At 38.4% G+C, this 20,283-nt stretch overlaps 1 protein-coding gene across 1 annotated transcript in view; it reads right to left on the reverse strand.

Annotated features, from left to right (window-relative positions):
- Positions 1 to 231: 231 nt before the first annotated feature.
- Positions 232 to 20,283, reverse strand: part of rnf141 (ring finger protein 141) — a 73,608-nt gene continuing 53,556 nt past the window's right edge. The window contains exons 4-6 of the mRNA XM_039763817.1: positions 15,780 to 15,961; positions 3,261 to 3,368; positions 232 to 2,507 (exon numbers count right to left, since the gene is read on the reverse strand). Coding sequence (XP_039619751.1) covers positions 2,357 to 2,507; positions 3,261 to 3,368; positions 15,780 to 15,961 — 441 coding nt within the window. The 3' untranslated portion in view covers positions 232 to 2,356. The remainder of the gene's footprint in view (positions 2,508 to 3,260; positions 3,369 to 15,779; positions 15,962 to 20,283) is intronic.

The following is a 20,283-nucleotide window of genomic DNA, read 5'->3' on the forward strand; positions in this document are numbered from 1 at the left end:
CCCCAGCTTGACACTGCTTTTAAAACAATGACTCAATTGGAAAAAGTTTTAATTCAGCAAATAAAGTGTTTATTACTCTTCACTGATGGCATTTGTCATTGTGAAAGATGCTATTGTTTGCAGGCATGTGGAACATTTTGAGTTAACACAATATGCAGTCCCCTATTTCATACTGTAGCTTCATGTGAACTGTACAAATGCAGCCTTAATGTATACACACCATCAAAGGGCTATCATTAAATTGTGTTTATTCTTACACAGTGCAATTCTATGAAAACTGTCTTAGATCTATAAAGCAAACATAGAAACAATAAACTGTAACAAAAAACTGCAAAACATACATAAAAGAGCACAGATATTTATATAAACAAGTAAACTGCAGTGACAGTTCCCAAATGTAGAAATACAGAAACATTAATATCATTAATGTAAGAAATTATATTTAAAGTTCTGATTCTTTCCGTAGTCATTGACAAAATATTACTGTTCAACACTTTTGAGGTTTCAAATAAAAAAGGTGCTTTTTGGGTTCAATGTGATGCATATAATTATATATAATATATATATTATATATATAATTTGAAAAATCAAAAATTCCCAAAGAGAATGTATATGCAAGTAGTCAATAATAATACTACATAAAACATCTTCAAGGCAGTAGACAAATACCACTTTCTTCATTGTAAAAATGTTGCTAAAACAGAAGCAGGAGAGGTGATTTTTGATTTGCCTATGACTCAACACAAATCAATGGATTATAGAATGATAACACTGCTCTCGAAAATACAACATGTGACACACGGAAAAAAAGAAGCTTGTAGTTGGTTTGATTTCCTCAGTTTAGAAAATTTAAATATTAATTATGCAAAAGCATCTGAATGAAGACATAAATCAATAAAAACATGATCTCTGTAGGTGTGAGAAAACATCCATCCATCCATCCATCCATCATCCATGTGAGAAAACATATCAGCAGAATTAAATGTCACTGCAGGTATGTGTTATAGAAAGTACAAAGGTGACCTACATCAGATGAGGCCAGTTGGGGCAGCAGCAGTCAACTACCACTACAAGGTAGCTTGTATGAAATACATCACATGGGAGCCCACTTTGGCTCTGGTTAATGATTTACAGTAAAATAATGAAAGAATCCCAATTTACTCTGTAAAAGTCACATTACAAGCTGCATTTATAGTTTCATAAACAATATTAAGTTGAAAATGCTCACAATATTAAATGTTACTATTTAATTGTCATGAGGGGGTCAATGATACTTGACATAAAAGCCAATCTCTTCAATTGGAAGTACATTAGATTACTGGGGCAAAAAATCCAGAACTAGTGGAACTGATCATTATTTTTCAATGCTACATCTGAGTGACAAAACAGGAAGAAATGTGCCTGGTAGATGATTACTTTACTAAGAAAACCTACCCCTTCAAGCTACATAAGTAGCTTGCTTGTCAGAAATTCTTCATTGGTAACGATTCTAGTACTTTCAGCCAAACATACTATCATACAAATACTTTGATACTGTTTATTATTTTAGTTTGCACACTTATTACTACGATAGAATTAAATATATGGTACTTTTTTGGATTTGCTACTCAAACTAAACTGCATGGCAAAGGTGAAACCATGTTTAGGAAAGAGAATAATAATCATTTGTAGTAAGTTTTCTTCTAAAAGTATGATAAATACAAAAACCTGATTGCTGTTTAACAATAAACAAATGGTGAAAAAATAACAAGAATTGTAGTCAGTAGATGTAAGGCATAGTACATAGTATTTGTTGACATAAGGCAATAGTTTGCCTACTACTATAGTGCATTGCAATTCAAATATGTATGATTAACTTGTATTATACCAAGTTTACTTATGATGGCAAAGTATACTTGGCAATGGTTTAAAACAGCTTCAATAACCAACAGTAAAATGCATCTAATAGTAACTTTAAATTCATTACCAGAGTTTTAAAAGACGAGCAGCAGTCTTGCACATACAACAAAACAGAAAAAATACTAAATATTCAGATTATATTATTTATATAGCAAAAAGTTTTAAAAAAATTAAATAATTCATAATATTTACATACATGAATATTGCCAAAGTACAGTGAAAAAGTAGCTCAGTGCTCATTAAGTGATCAAAATATTTTATGTTTTTGTATTTTATAACCAGATATAGTAGTGGCATTGGGTTTATAAATCTTTACAACTTTCTTTACCATGATAAATATGAATTACCAGCAAAATAAAATATTCTGTTATAAATCCCTAATTTAACCAAAAAAATAAAAATTTTTCGTTAATTTTTCTGAATGTGGTTCATTTTTATTATCCAAGATTTTTTTGGTTTAGGGTCGGTGAGGATTTCCAGTTTGATCAGTGAGGTTTAGAACATAGGTTGCTATATCCTCTTCAGTAGGTGCATTAGACATTACCCACGATTCATTTGCTGAAGTAACCTGCAATCGACAGATAGGGCAACTTCTATGCCGGTCACTCCTACAGAGATAAAAAAAGGTGGGTTTATAGGAAATATTTTCTTTTAAATGAAATTATGAACTCTAACTGCACAGGATTTTTTTTGTATTTGTGTGCTAATGACTATATATGCAGTACATGGGGAAAATATGCCATTCAGGAATAAATACTTTTCATAATCAGACTTTTCAGTTTTGTATTTTACACTTTTATTTACTTTTCATTTATAATAATTTATTACAGTCCATCAAAATATAAACCATGCTTTGACAACAAAAAAGTCCAATTTAATTGTTGTAATTGTTCCTTTTAACACTGTATCTGATCTCCTCCATTACTGCTGAGTATTCACACCCAGCTGTATTCAATATGTTCTGTCAACAGCAGAAATATCCAACTTTCCTCAAAAGAATTCCACTGACACAACTGTATATAATATTAATTAAAATACAAGCATCTAACATGCCTCCGACAAACTTTGTATTTGACATATTCAGATCACTTAACATCACTTAATGATTTATTAAACCACATCCTACAGATGATGGACTAAAACGTTCCTACAAACACCATAACTGTAAACATCACCTGCACTGCATGATCCTATCCATACCTGACCCTTCCTGCCTAAACATCATCTTTATTTTCTGTGCAATCTCCTACAGCACTTTTCATTCAATACTAGCTTGATACCTCAGTACTTTCAAATCTCAAACTATATATTTGAACATTTTTTTTCTTTTTGAAAAATACTAAAAGAATAAAAACACTAACCATTTATCAATGCACATCTGACAAAAACTGTGAGCACACGGCAAGATCAGGTCAGCCCTTCCATCCATACAAATGCAGCACTCCTCTTCATCTGTCATTTGCTTCACCCTAAAGAAAAAGTTTAAAGATTCAGTTTTTTATATAAAGTCACTTTAACAAGTTTTATTTGAAGGCAAAAACTGACATTGAAGTATATAAAAATATATATTTCTTGGTTTCCCTCAAAGCTTGTGAACTATTCAGCAGAGGATCAGTTGCATAGCTGCCTGAGCTACCTTGGACAGACCAAAACAAAGGTAGTGCTGAACATTTAAATGTAGTATTGCTGTTGACACATTCACTGAAATCCTAATAGACTCTTCGTGAGAAAATGTGATATGAAACACTTTATTATACAATATTTCTGCATTTACAGATCTGTGATCTTAATTAGCTAACTCTGAAAAAGAAAAGCGAGGAAGCAATTAACTAAGCAAAATTTATATTGCAAAAACTTAAGTCATTTTCATTCCATTTTTCCAGGTGAGAGTTGCAGAAGCTGAACAGGTCTCCCTATGCCCCACAGCTTCCTCCAATCATTCTGGGGGATTACACCCAGATGCTCCAAGTTGAGTCGAAAGATATAAACCTGCCAGCTTTTCCAGTGTCGACCCACACGTCTCTGCCCAGTGAGCTGTGACTTGAAGTTCTGGTTGTTTTGTGGTATAGTTAGGTATGCTTTTCCTAGAACTACTGCTAATTTATATAAAGAGAATCAGTGGTAGTACGCTGAGGCCCTCCTGGGATTACTGAGCACCTAACCTTTACACAGAAAGAGAATACAGCAACCTAGCACAGAAACAAAATTTCATCCACTTGTTAATTGTGATCTCATGATCATTTAAAGGAAATGTAACCAGAGATAAGGATGGAAATAAAGACTGATCAAAACACATTATTCTCAAATAATACACTAGTATTTCACATGTGTTTTCACTACTGCACTTTTGGCTACCACACAACGAAAAAGAAAAAGCAGCTCTTGAAGGTGTTCTAAAAAGAACAACTCACAGTCATGTGAAAAAGTAAATCTAAGATTTTCTTTTTAAATTTGAACATGATAAGAATTTATTTTCATTTACTGAATTTTCCTGAATATACCCTTGTCTCTTTCAGCAAAGAAGAAAAAAAAAACCTGTATAAATCGCAGGTTTGAACTTTTTTATTAAAAAGAATACAAATAACCCGAACACCTGAACAAATTAACTTGCGACTGGCCATAGCCATCCATCCATCCTCTTCCGCTTATCCGAGGTCGGGTCGCGGGGGCAGCAGCTTAAGCAGAGAGGCCCAGACTTCCCTCTCCCCAGCCACTTCTTCCAGCTCTTCCGGGAGAATCCCATGCTCCCAGGCCAGCCGGGAGACATAGTCCCTCCAGCGTGTCCTGGGTCTTCCCCGGGCCTCCTCCCGTTGGACGTGCCCGAACACCTCACCAGGGAGGCGTCCAGGAGGCATCCTGATCAGATGCCCGAGCCACCTCATCTGACTCCTCTCGATGCGGAGGAGCAGCGGCTCTACTCTGAGCCCCTCCCGGATGACTGAGCTTCTCCCCCTATCTTTAAGGGAAAGCCCAGACACCCCTGCGGAGGAAACTCATTTCAGCCGCTTGTATTCGCAATCTCGTTCTTTCGGTCACTACCCATAGCTCATGACCATAGGTGAGGGTAGGAGCGTAGATCGACTGGTAAATTGAGAGCTTTGCCTTACGGCTCAGCTCCTTTTTCACCACGACAGACCGATGCAGAGCCCGCATCACTGCGGATGCCGCACCGATCCGCCTGTCGATCTCATGCTCCATTCTTCCCTCACTCGTGAACAAGACCCCAGATACTTGAACTCCTCCACTTGGGGCAGGATCTCTCCCCCAACCCTGAGAGGGCACTCCACCCTTTTCCGGCTGAGGACCATGCTCGGATTTGGAGGTGCTGATTCTCATCCCAGCCGCTTCACACTCAGCTGCGAACCGATCCAGAGAGAGCTGAAGATCACGGCCTGATGAAGCAAACAGGACAACATCATCTGCAAAAGCAGTGACCCAATCCTGAGTCCACCAAACCGACCCCTTCAACACCCTGGTTGCGCTTAGAAATTCTGTCCATAAAAGTTATGAACAGAATCGGTGACAAAGGGCAGCCCTGGCGGAGTCCAACTCTCACTGGAAACGGGCTCGACTTACTGCCGGCAATGCGGACCAAGCTCTGACACCGGTTGTACAGAGACCGAACAGCTCTTATCAGGGGTCCGTACCCCATACTCCCGAGCACCCCCACAGGATTCCCCGAGGGACACGGTCAATGCCTTTTCCAAGTCCACAAAACACATGTAGACCGGTCGGGCAAACTCCCATGCACCCTCCAGGACTCTGCTAAGGGTGAAGAGCTGGTCCACTGTTCCGCGACCAGGACGAAACCACACTGTTCCTCCTGAATCCGAGGTTCGACTATCCGACGGACCCTCCTCTCCAGAACCCCGAATAGACTTTTCCAGGGAGGCTGAGGAGTGTGATCCCTCTATAGTTGGAACACACCCTCCGTCCCCTTTTAAAGAGGGGACCACCACCCCGGTCTGCCAATCCAGAGGCACTGTCCCGATGTCCATGCGATGTTGCAGAGACGTGTCAACCAAGACAGTCCTACAACATCCAGAGCCTTAAGGAACTCCGGGCGATCTCATCCACCCCGGGCCCTGCCACCAAGGAGTTTTTGACCACCTCGGTGACTTCAGTCCCAGAGATGGGAGAGCCCACCTCAGAGTCCCCAGGCTCTGCTTCCTCATTGGAAGGCATGTTAGTGGGATTGAGGAGGTCTTCAAGTACTCCTCCCACCACCCACAACGCCCGAAGTCGAGGTCAGCAGCGCACCATCCCCACCATATACGGTGTTGACACTGCACTGCTTCCCTCCTGAGACGCCGGACGGTGGACCAGAATCTCCTCGGCCGTCCAAAGTCGCTCTCCATGGCCTCCAAACTCCTCCCATGCCCGAAGTTTTGCCTCAGCAACAACCGGCCGCTGCTCCGCTTGGCCTGCCGGTACCTATCAGCTGCCTCCAGAGACCCACAGGACAAAAAGTCCTATAGGACTCTTCTTCAGCTTGACGGCATCCCTCACCGGTGTCCACCAACGGGTTCGGGATTGCCGCCACGACAGGCACCACCACCTTGCGCCACAGCTCCGTCAGCCGCCTCAACAATAGAGGCACGGAACATGGCCCATTCGACTCAATGTCCCCACCTCCCTCGGGACGTGGTTGAAGTTCTGCCGGAGGTGGGAGTTGAAGCTACTTCTGACAGGGGACTCTGCCAGCCGTTCCCAGCAGACCCTCACAACACGCTTGGGCCTACCAGGTCTGACCGCATCTTCCCCACCATCGAAGCCAACTCACCACCAGGTGGTGATCAGTTGACAGCTCCGCCCCTCTCTTCACCCGAGTGTCCAAGACATATGGCCGCAAGTCCGACGACACGACCACAAAGTCGATCATCGACCGGAGGCCTAGGGTGTCCTGGTGCCAAGTGTAGCCTGGATGTGTAAATTATCTATCCACTTGTAACTGTTGCATTGCTCACCATAGAAGTTATTCATTACTAAATGAAAGTGTTGCCTCATAGTAATGGGTATTTTGTAATAAATAAACATTTCCCATCTAAGTGATATTTTGTCCCTGCTGACAAACTTTGCTCTGTCATAAAACTTCACATTACTAATCAGCTGCCTTATCCACATTCTTAAATGGCTCCTAACTTGTAGGTGCTGCAATGCTATGTACAACTTGATTCTCCTAGCCGCCTTCTTCTTCTGCACATTTTTTTACAAGACGACATGCCAGTTACCTGAATTGGCAATTCTAAATTGTCCCTAGTGTGTACTTGCCATGCGATGGACTTGTGCCCATGTCCAGGGTTGTTCCAGCCTTGTGCCTTTTGCTAGCTGGAATAGGCTCCAGCAGACTCACACAATCCTGTTCAGGACTAAGCAGGATAGAAAATGACAGACTGCACCTGTAAACAGCGAGTTTCAGTCCAGCTTGAGTTCTGCTATGCGCAAAGATGCCAAGTGGAGTATGACATGCATTGTTTGAACTTTGGTAGGTCTTCATTCAAACATCATTAAAACAGCCACTAGGCTCTCAAAAAGAGCCACTGATTTTTTCAAACTGCACTAAGCACTTGCCACTCTGTACCATAAGGCAGATTCAATATAGTGGCATTTCTAATTTGGATTTCTCCAACTGCTCCAACGAACAGAATGCGTCTAGTTTACTGAACATGCTGACGCTGATACATAGAGTTTGTCTCCCTCATAAAAGTTATTTATACTTGGCCATTAACAGTCTATCTGAACTGTTATGCTACAAAAAATCTTATGTCCTTTGTGCTTTACTGATGCAGTGTGACCAAAAACGTCATATAAAAAACTATATCAAAAATGTAAAAATACAATGCATACATACTATATATTTATATAGTGCCTGGAATATGTTTACTACAACACAACATTCTAAAATAACCTGTGAAAAGAAAGATTGCCTTCCAAAATAAAAAAAAGTTTCGTTGCAGTAATATATTTGTATTTTTCTGTCAATGTCATGTCCGTATGTATGTAAGAAACAACTCGGCTCCCACTGGATCACTTTTATGAGATGTACTTTGCTTTTTATTATACAATGATGACAGCAGATAAAAGCAGCATACATACTGCTGTCAACTGCTACTGTGGATATGAGAGCTGGAACGCTGAGTCATACTGTGTTGTCTTCAAAGGAATGCTTCTGCAATGGAAAAAGACTCCCACCAGCAGAAGTTACAGAATGACAAACGAGAGTGAAGAATAAAATGTCTTTTATTATTAAGTTACATGAATCATCAACATTGAACTCACTCTTATAGTGTTGAGTTAAAAATTAGATAGTATAAGGGACTTGTTTTAATATCTATCTGTAACTGTTAATTTAACATTGGTGTTTTGTTTTGTGCCCAAAATCATTCTACAAACCTATCCGATACATATGCAGCAATTCATATATGAACGTACGCATCCACTGCACGGAGATTGCTTCCTGCATCATAAGCCTACTAAAACAACCTTACGAAGAAAAAAGTTATTGTGATATCTTTAAAAATCTTTTAAACATTTTTCATTTTCATGTTTTAGGTGGATCACAAACAAAACAGTAGCAATATTCCAATTAATGTTTCGATGGATTTACTGTTACTAATTATTGGAAACATTTCCTGATCGTCGATGTGTCAAAAGACATTGATGTAAAGATTAGAGAAAAAGTAAAAGAAAAAGAAAAGTAAAACTTCGATTTTCAAAGTTTTTTTGATTCAGATTTGATTTCAGATTGTGGACCTGTACAACATAAAATGTAGTCTTGTATACATCATTGGTAATAATTTCTTGCAGAGAGAACGAGGGCTGTGTTTAAAAATGTTTAGAAAATCAGATTACTGATGATGATGTCTTGTTCATTTATTCAACTTCCCCCTTGTACAGCTGGGGGGCGCAGCCGACAGTTTGAGAACTGCTGGCCTAGGTGCTCATAGACCAACTTTATTCTTGCCCTTATTTTCTCTCTAGAGAGAAAATGTTTCCTCCTTTAATTTGTGCAACCTTTTTCCAATAGTAGACTTATGCACTTTGATATAAACAGTGGTTAGAGCTATCTGTAGGTCCCCGTGATGAAATTCTGGCATTCTTGGAGACTTCTCACAGGCATCTATAATCATCGAAATGCCTCAGCCTTCAGCTCTTTCGAGCTAGGAAAGGTGATAACACACGCTTCAGAAGAGCAAACCAAACTAAATGTCTGAGGTTCAAATAAGAAGGTTCCAAAATATAAGGTAAATTGTGAGACATTTTCATGCAACGCTCATTTTTCTTCAAAACTGTATGTCACATATCTATATATAATTTTTTCATTTTCATTAGGAGAATAAAATGATGATATTCTCATGTCAATACAACCAATTTAATTTGCATATGAAAAAAAAAATTATAGGCATCCGCTCGGCTAAGAACAGTAGTGTTTCAGTTGTGTGTTAGCAATCAACAAGTAATACAGGCCAAGCAATAGTAGCCATGCCATCTTGCAATAAGGAGACATCCTAAGTCGTCCCTGTGTGAAATATTGTAAAAAAGTTTTGTTTTTTTTTCTTTTTTTTCCTTCAAGGAACCAAAAATTCCAATGTGTACTGATAGCAAGCAAAACAAGCCGTATGGGTTGAGCCACCATTCTTTGAAGAAATTATGTCTGAGTGTAGGTTTTTAAAAACTTTGATGAGAACACCCATCCAGCACCCAAACTGAACTAAATTTGGGAGATATATCAGGCCATTGTAGCAAAATGTTAGAGCATTTTTATTCTGGACCCGTGATGTAAGCATCAATGAAAGTCTACTTGCTTATACAGTAAGGGCAGACTGTCATGGATACAATATATTGTGTCCAATTGAGCAAGATTTGGCATAAACCTTTATGAGCTTTGTGAATCTAAAACAGTATACATTTGGAATTTGGTTCTGTACACAAGGAAAGGGACAATGTTTAATCTGAAATACAATTACTATGTCATTGGTGCTGACTTTGATTGATGCTCTGCTGGGTCAAGATTACTATTTAACCATGGACAACCTTTATAATTTGCCAGAACTATGTGACACCTTCCTGCAAAGAAAGACTGATACATATGGAACAGGACGTCCCAACTGTCGTGGCATGCATGGCGACTTTGGCAGAGCTAAATTACAGCGAGGTTTACTAGTAGCTTGGCAGAAGGGTAAAGTGCTTCCACTAAAATGGAAAGACAAGAAAGATGTTTGTCTTTTTAGCACTGTACATAATGCAGCTACAGTCACTGTACAAGTAAAAGGCAACAAGCAGGTTATGAAGCCTTGTGCTATGGTCGACTACAATAGCATGATGGGCGGCATAGATCATGTGTAACAAGAATTGACTTTATATGCTGTTATACAGAGGCAACAAAAGAAATACTACAAAAAGATATTCTGTCAACTGGTGGAAAAGTTACTTTGGAATTCTTTCACCTTATATAAACGAGAAGCTGGCAAAACTGTATCTCAGGCAAAATTTACATGCCAGCTTGTAAAACAAATCATTGCTGCACATCCACCGCCCACACTACCACTAAAGAGATGCAGTTGAGCAAACACATCACAGATTAATCCAGAGCGTCTTATTGGTAGACATTTTATTGATTATATACCTCCAACAGAAAAAAAAAAACTGAATCTAACTCGTACCTGTGCAATGTGCTGTTTAAAAACTGATAAGTCTGGAAAGAAAATCTCAAAAAAAACAAGCTATTATTGTCCCGACTGTGACATTGAATTGCGTCTATCACCGTGTTTTAAGACTTTACCACACACTAATCTTGAGATTATACACTGTTTTGGCATCATTTATTATTATTACTGTTATTATTATTTTATTATTATTCATTGCATATTATTTTTATTCATCATTACTATTATTTGTATCATTATTATACTTTTAAGAAATAAAATAAAATTTTTTATGCAAAAAAAAACTATAAAGCTTTTTACATGTTTTGTTTTTAATAAAATACAACGCTAAGGAGGTTAGTAGCTACATCAATATCACATAATGTAAAAATGTATTTTTATCCAGTTTTTTGCCACCTTTAAAATACCTTGCACCCACCTGTGATGTTGGAAGGAATGTGGATACCCCATCTACATTTTGGACCAGTGCATCAAATCTTCTAAGACAGTGCAACATAAAAATAATGAATTACAGTGGTACCTTGACTTACGATTGTCCCAACGAACGAGTTTTTCGAGATACGAGCCATCTCTCGCCCGATTTTTTGCTTTGAGTTGAGAGCTAAAATTCGGGTTAAGAGCCAGTTTCAGATACCCCACCGCTAGATGGTGCAGTGAATGCCGCAACATCCGCCCAGCATCCCGTGTCTCACTCTTTCACTTTAAGCGGTTAGCCCACAGCGGAAGCACCAGTGTTGTGCAGGCATTTGTGCTTGCAGTTATTTTGCAGAACTTCGTTTTTCCAACCATGGGTCTGAAGAAATTGAGTGCAAAGGACAGTGCTGAGAAGAAGCAGCGGATGATGTGCATTGAATTAAAGAAATTATCAAAAAACATGACCGAGGTGTGGTTGTAGACGAGTTGGTGAAGTAGTACAGGGCATTGCACTTCTACAATCTGCACCATACTGAAGCAGAAGGAGTCGATAAAGGCTATAACGCCAGCCAAGGGCATTAAAATAATTTCTAAACAGTGGATATCTATCCATGAAAATATGGAGAAGCTGCTGATGGTGTGGTTGACAAGAGAAGCAGCTCGCAGGAGATACCATGACTGAGGCTGTAATCTGCGAGAAGGTACAAGCTATTTACGCTGATTTGCTGCAGCAGAACCCAGGCACTTCGAAGAACGAGGCATCGGGCGAGCCGTTTTGGCTGGTTCAAGAATTTTAAAAAGAGAACCGGCATTCACTCCGTTGTCAGGCATGGGGAGGCAGCGAGCGCGGATATGAAGGCAGCTGAGGATTACCTCAAAACTTTTGCCAGAATTATAGCAGCCGAAGGATACATCCCCCAGCAAGTCTTCAACTGTGACGAGACAGGACTCTTCTGGAAGAAGATGCCAAGGAGGAATTATATAACAGCAGAGGAGAAGAGGATGCCAGGCTACAAACCCATGAAGGATAGGCTAACCCTCACACTGTGAGCCAATGCAAGCGGCGACTGCAAGATTAAGTTGCTGCTTGTTTATCATTCAGAAAACTCCAGAGCCTTTAAGTCACATAAGATTCTGAAAGAAAAACTGCAGGATATGTGGAGAGCAAACCCGAGGGTGTGGGTCAGCTGGCAGTTCTTTGTGGAGTGGGTGAATTTGGTCTTTGCTCCTGACGTTATGAAATATCTCCAGGAAAATAACCTACCCCTGCAAGCCCTTCTCGTCCTGGACAATGCGCCTGCTCACCCACCTAACCTCGAAGATGACATCCTCGAATAGTTCAAGTTTATAAAGGTTCTCTACCTTCCACCCAACACCACCCCTATCCTGCAGCCCATGGACCAGCAGGTGATTTCTAATTTCAAGAAGCGCTTCACCAAGCACCTGTTCCACAGCTGCTTTGAGGTGACGGAGAGCACAAACTTCTCCCTTCGAGAGTTCTTGAAGGAGCACTATATCATTCGTGATATGCCTCAGAATTATTGATATGGCCTAGCAGGGTGTTACAAAGAGAACCATGAGCTCTGCATGGAAGAAGCTGTGGCCTGAGGTTGTATCTGAAACGGACTGTGAAAAACTCAAACCCAAAGCGGCAGTGGTGGAGGAGATTGTAGCCCTCGGCAAGTCCATGGGCCTGGACATGGATGAAGGTGATATCAATGAGCTCATTGAGGAGCACTCCAAGGAAATAACGGAGGAGCTAAAGAAGCTACAGACACAGCAGCACAGAGAGGTTTTGCAGGAAATAGGTGATGGAGGAAGTAGAGGAGGTTATCTTTACAAGTGAGATAAAGGAAATTTTGTGAATGTGGGAGAAACTTTCAGACTTTATTCAAAATAAACACCCAGAAAAGTTGCAACTGGGCGTGCAACGGCGCTATTTAATGACACTTGCCTAACTCATTTCAAAAACATTCTGAAAGGGAGGATGAAAAAGACCTCATTGAACAGATTTTAATCAAAAACCGCTGCAGATGAAAGTGAGGAAGGCGTGGCGAAAAAGGCAAAAATCAGTGAATAAGATTCAGTTATTCAGTTCAGCCTTTCTCCTCTACCTCTGTCAGCATCATGTAAATGCTGTACATTATACTTAATAAAAACAGTTTATTGCAGTACATTCTATTGTATTGTGTTTTTATACAATATTCTTTATTTATAAGTACATTTTTCTTATTTAAAATCATGTAACAAAAAAACTGCGGTGTTTTTTGGGGGTCCACAACGAATTAATGGCATTTCAATTCATTTCAATGGGGAAAATTGATTTAACATACAAGTAATTTGAGTTACAAGCTCCATCACAGAGCAAATTAAACTCTTAACTCAAGGCACCACTGTACTTTAAAACATTTCTGTTTCGTAGAATGCCCAATAGGTTGACTGGTGCGCTTTTGACCTTGGAGGTTTATTTTCACCAGCATCATGACAGCTGAAGTTTTTATTTTCTTCTCCTCCCTGACTATCTTACCACAGCATCAGACTCTGTTTTTTACCATTAAAGACTAAAAAATTACATTAGCTAATAATAATTTAAGTTATGCTTAGGGACTTGTTTCTCAATTTATTTATTTGTAGTGTATACTTATTGTATATATATTTTGGGTAACTGTAATTCTCTCTTTTACTTCTTATAAATCACTTTGGGCTATAGTTTCTGTACTAAAAAGGTACAATATAATTTTTTTTTCCCCAACAAAGAATGCTAAATTCTTCACAATTATGAAAGACATTGATAAAGTTTACCTAAACAGTGAGTAATTTATTTGAGGACTTCAGTGAAAATTAAGAAATAATGTACAGGTATTACGGATGGAAACCAGAAAGCATACAATACCTTTACAAAAATGTTTGTGGGAATGTGAAAAAACTACATAACCAAATAGTTAAAGCAGTAAACGTTTAGCAATATCTGGATGGCATACTGCTACAGCTTAGCTATCACCATATCACTTGAGTTTCATTGTCTGAATAGTCTGTCTCTTTCTAGTCAGTCTTATGTTTTAATGCTCATTACAAAGTTTAAAGAAATTTGAAATGGTAACCTTTCAACTTAAAAAAGTCTCTTTACACAATACTTATTTGAGGAATAAAAATATTTTCCCCAAAAGCTTTTCCAGCATCCTTTGTGGTATGAAGATTTTGATTATTAATCTTCTGTTACCGCAATGGTGTAAGACATGTTCTCAAAATACACAATGAGTCTTCTAACATGAGTAATGTGACATGTGAATGCCAAAAAACACTTCTTATTGGATGTATGCTGGGGTCAAGAGTATCACCAGGTTATCACAGGGCATGGCTTTGTTCTATCAAATAGTCCTCCGAAAAAAAAGACAGCTAGAACATACACACACACGTGGCAAGAAATGCCCTGTACATGCCAGGTATGAGCACTGTGTGCCACAGAAGTGCATTATACAAAGTCACAACCATGGCATGCTTCTGCATTATGAAAATACCAGTAACTGTGTACTGGCCGATAACGTGAATACACTTGACTTGACCATACTCCGTTGACCCTTGACCTTCATTGACCATATATGTGTACCAAATTTCAGGTCAGTAGGTCAAATGGTATGGGAGCTGCAAGTGACTGTAACGGTACACTGCATGCAACCGTGCAGTGAATACACTTGGATTTGACTTTACTTGGCTGACCTATGACGTCGGAGGTCAATCACCCCGAAAGCAGACAGTAGAAGTCACGTAGTATATGTGTAACAAATTTCACGACAATAGGTCAAACGGTTTGTGAGCTACAGGTAATTTAAAATCCTGGACAGACAAACGGACAATCACAGAACTGCATTATATAAGAAGATTCTTTTGTAAATGAGTAATTTGTAAATGATCTTTTGAAAATGCTACATACCTTATCTCACTGCTAGTGTCATTGACCTCATAGAGGAACATAAATGTATCCAAATACGAAGTATCTGAATCTCAAATAACCATTCAAATGACAAACCTAGGATAGATATTATGAACTATTCCCTTGTTTATGAATGAATAGCTTATAATAACATCATCATCTTCATTATGCCAGGACCTCTTCAACACCATCTGAAGAAATCGCACCTACAGGGGCTTTTGATGTAGCCTCTGCTGTAGTTGGTGTCTTTTTGCTTTGCTAGTAACTCTCAGTCCAATCTGAAAAAGTTCCTGCTAACATTACACAGAAGATGTATTTTTTTTTTCTCAACTCCACAAATTCACTTATCGCTGATATCTAGCAAGGGTTGCCCTTTGACAGGTACCAACAAACCTCTGGTCACAGCTCCTTCCAGCTGCGTCCACTAGTAAATTTTTGAAAACAGTCCATTCAGAGTCAATGTACTTGAAGACCCTCTAGATGCAGCAGATACTAAACCAGAAATTTAAACTCATTATGATCGACAGGTCTGTTTCACCCTTTTGTTAATCCCTGAAAATCCACAGTGCATGTTTTTTCCCTCTTTTCAGAGAGAATGCTTCATTGCAATGATAGAACTTTTTTTCTTCTCCCCTATAGTAAATGTGCTTAAGATCATATATTTTTTTTTTTATTTTATGAACATCCACACCACTCTTATATTTGCTACTGGTAAAACATTAAATACTGCTCTAGATCAATTCACCTTTTTTTGTTATCACAACTGTAGTTCACGATTATGGGAACAGGAAATATTTCAACTTGTGATGAAACTACATTTTCAAGTATGAAATAAAGATAAAATGTATAAAGAAAACAATACAGCTTACCTTCCCATCAACATGCTAGCTTGACACGATGACTCAGAAGCCATTTCTGTAGATATCCCTTGATCTGCACTTCTGACGTTCAAAACTTCCGCAGCCTGACTTTTTATATCTTTATAAAGCTGGAGGAACTGGTACAGGTTCATTATTCTGCAGGCTTCAATAACTCCGGTTTCTTTGTTAATCTACGAAACATATCTGTCATTAATGAAAAATTCTCTCAATGCAATAAGTTTACATTTAAAAATGTATTCCATTTTACAAAAATGAACCAATAAAAAAATACTATTTTGTAGAATACATATAAAAAGTGTGTTATTTAAAGTATTCAATGATGCTAACAAAAAAGCAGTTGTACAATATAAATATAGATCCAAACAGGCCTTAACTCTTACATCAGTATCTTAATGAATTGGATTCTTTGTTCATATTATTGGTTTATGTGTATAAATTGCATGCACAAATACACTACTGTCATACACATAATACTACGTGGTATATAATCATTATTAATTTAATACAAATGAAGTATTAGTTTGTACATGACCATTATGGTGTTGCATGTGACTAACCTGACTGTTAGCATTTATACATTGTTCACATATGAAATACACTGGTTTCTTAGAATGCACAGAATAGTAGATGGCTATTAGACCTAGACAAGGGTGAGAAAGATGTAGCTAAAAGGCAGAAATTAAGCAGTAAAACCAACCGTGACAGACTTCATAAAACTAATACAGCTAAAATAATTCAGGAAGCATCAACAACCCTGTTTTTCCTGTTTCCTTTGCTACTGCAGAAAGATTTACTGGAAGGCCACTGTAATGACTTTCAGCTTAAATATGGCTAGAAGTGAAAGGCACAGTAATCCCTCGCTATATCGCGCTTCGACTTTCGCGGATTTTATATGTAAGCATAACTAAATATATAACGCGGATTTTTCGCTGTTTCGCGGGTTCTGCGGACAATGGGTCTTTTTACTTCCTGTACATGCTTCCTCAGTTGGTTTGCCCAGTTGATTTCATACAAGGGACGCTACTGGCGGATGACTGAGAAGCTAACCAATCAGAGCACACAGTTAAGTTCTCCTGCCTGAGAAGCTAACCAATCAGAGCATGCAGTTAAGTTCCTGCGTGCTGAATGCAGTGTTAACCAGGAAATATATACAGTATATATATATATATATATATATATATATATATATATATACACATACAGTGTATATATATATATATTATATATTATATATTATATATATATATATATATATATATATATATATATATATATATATATATATATATATATATATATGTATATATATATATATACACACACACACACACAGTGGAACCTCGGTTCACGACCATAATTCGTTCCAGAACTTTGGTCGTAAACCGAGTTGGTTAAATGAACGAAGCAGTTTCCCCCCATAGGATTGTATGTAAGTACAATTAATCCGTTCCAGACTGTACAAACTGTATGTAAATATGTATTAAAATGTAAAGATTAAGCACAAATATAGTTAATTACACCATAGAATGCACAGTGTAATAGTAAACTAATGTAAAAACATTGAATAACACTGACACAAAACACCCAGGCTCCCTGCTCAGCTACACGAGCTGGCTCGCTCGCGCTCTCTCTCTGTAGCACACACACCAACAAAGCCCCTCCCTCCCTCCCTCAGCTACAGGAGCAGCCTGGCTCACGCGCTCTCTCTCTCTCTCTGTAGCACGAGCGCGCACACACACACACACACACCTATCCCCCCCCATCCCTTCCCTGTCAACTGCGTGCTCTCTCTCTCTCTGCGCTTGCTCGCTCGTGCTCTCTAATCTCTCTGTAGCAGGTGCTCGCGCGCAGCATTTTTTTAAAATGAGTTTTAGGCACAGCAGAAAAAAAGGAACATCGACCAAATCCGAAGTGCATTTAAAAATCAACTCACAAGCAACCAAAAAAGTAAGATTGCAGGAGATCACACTATTAAACTTAAAGCCTGATCGCTGTAAACACTTTTTATAAAATGAGTTTTAAGAACAGCGGAAATAAAGGAACATTTGAAAAAAGAGAAAGGTAACATTGCACCTAATCGCGCTATGAAAAACTCCATTTGTAAACACTTTCATGAGTTTTAAGCACAAGGAAAAATACAAACATTTGCAACAAATCGCGTTATGAACTGAAAAATTTACTTTTGAAAAATCCGTAATACAAAAACCACCAAGAAAATTAACCTTGCATGAGTCGAGTTCTGGCATGAAGTGTTTTCCTTCAGGTGTTTTCTCTCTTGTGATTTCTTGGGTTTCTGGGGCTTTTAGCTGTTTAGCTGGTGGGAGTGAAAGCCTCATGCAGCCATTCCAAAAACAAAGTTCTTGTGACCCAACCCTTCATGTTTGCTAGCAGTCTGGCTTTGTTTACATTGTGCTGCTTGAAAGCAGGAGGGTTCTCAGATTGGTAAATGAGTAAACTGGTAAATAGTTTTTCCACCTCTTGTAATTTCTTTCTTTACTTCGATTTCAATTTTCTTCAAAACTTTCTTCTCACCACTCTTCACTTGCTTAGAAGCCAATGGAAGGAGAACAATATATTTTGGGAATGTGACCGAAGTCTAAACACCAAATGTATTTGTTTCATATAAACCTTATACACATAGCCTGAAAGTAATTTTATACAACATTTTGGCAACACTTTAGTTTAGGTATTGAAAAAACACATATATTACTCATTTACTCTTACGTATTAAGACCTTAACAAAGGCTTCTTTCGGTTTTCGTAACACTTACAAAACAAAAAACATAAGTAGATAGGTTATCCATCTCTGTGCAGTGTGGCATATTGATAAGATGGTAAAATTTCTTGTTAATATGAAGGATTCACAGGTATTATACTAAATGTGTACTATCAAGAGAAATGTGTCTCTGTTAAGCCACCTCAGTTTAGCAATGTAAACAAACCAAAATTTAAAAAAGCTCCAGCAAGACACTAAACGTGCACCTAGATGATTTGGTAAGTGTGTGCTACACAGCAATGCTGAAAAACTTGGAACGCTCCTCTGCTGATGATAGACATTTTCTTTACAAGCAGAATTTTAATAAATAAAGAAGGATAGTCATTTTAAAGATCCACTCAGATCTTTCCAGAAGTTCCTTCCTTCCCAGTGCCACACATATTCAATTAGGTAAAAATGCAAAAACTGCTAGTAGTAGTTAGCAAAGAATCTGTTATCAAAGTATACAAAAATGTTACAATTTCTGGGTAACTTTTAATCTGTGTTGTCTCTGTTTTATTTCTGCTTGTTACTGGATGCTACTTTGAAGGGATGCTACAATGTTTTCTTGTGTAAACATGACTGCATAAAAACTTGAACCTTGTATCTTAACAAAACAGAAGTATTTTGAGAACGCAAGTTAGATGGGTGAAAAGTGTATTATGTATTACCGTAAGTCACTGAAGCTGTGACCTCTATCCCCGTTTTGTTTGTCGGTTCATACAATATGTAGGATAACTGTGTGGTAGGGAGTCTCATGTACTTAGGTGGCCCCATCATATTCAGTATGTGTTTTATCTTTTGATGCTCATACTGCTTGAACTGCCGCCCTGGGATAAAACAAACCATTTGCTAACAGAAGAACTAACCCTACCTATTCTAAACTCCTCCTCTTCTGATCCTCATTCCATTAGCTCATGATCACCACCATCGGGTAACATTCAGACTTTCTTAGAACGAGTGCTGGTGTTTTGTGGATTTTTACTTGAACGATTTATTGAAAATTGAATAAAAGTGCTAAAAACCTCAATCTTGGCCTTTGCATACTATTTTTTATTAAATGTTGAATCGAACAGAAAATTAGATATACTGTCCAGCTCTAATACAATCGTACACAATTCAATAGATAGTACTTCTTTAAATTGCACCTTTATTGGGCTTTAAAAACACAGATTATTGTATTTTTTATTAAAAGAAAATAAAACCAAAAAAAAAGCAACACAATTATTACTAGCAACAATGGCATCATTTGGAGGGGGCTTCCAGGACTTTGGTCCCCGATCTGTGGAGACCATCCAAAACTAGTTAATGGTCTTCCAGAGCCCAGCCGGTCTTCCTCCCTTTCTGCATTCTGACATACTTGTTGACTGTACAAAAACTCCACAGTGAGACATCATCAATCCCCAAAACAACCCAGGAAGAAATTAATCTTTTCCATCTAAACATACGTTGTAGTAACTGCATTATCAGAGGGGGCAGCTAAGCCCCTAATAAGTGCTGAAGCTACCGACGCCCTTGACTAATAATATATATTGACCTTTAATGGATTTTATTAACATTAAATTACTTTGAAGAAACAGGTAAAAAGTGAACAAATGTGAGAAAAGAACAGCTTTTTCTACTCATATGTAATGAAATTTGTTGAAAGTCAGAACATTTTGCTGTGTGATGTAGTCTTAATGTCTTAATGCTGATAAATGTTTTCTTTTCCATCATGGCTGACTTTATCTTGGCATG

The sequence above is a fragment of the Polypterus senegalus genome, chromosome 1 (genome assembly GCF_016835505.1).
Source record: "Polypterus senegalus isolate Bchr_013 chromosome 1, ASM1683550v1, whole genome shotgun sequence".
In the NCBI taxonomy this organism is placed as follows: domain Eukaryota; kingdom Metazoa; phylum Chordata; class Cladistia; order Polypteriformes; family Polypteridae; genus Polypterus; species Polypterus senegalus.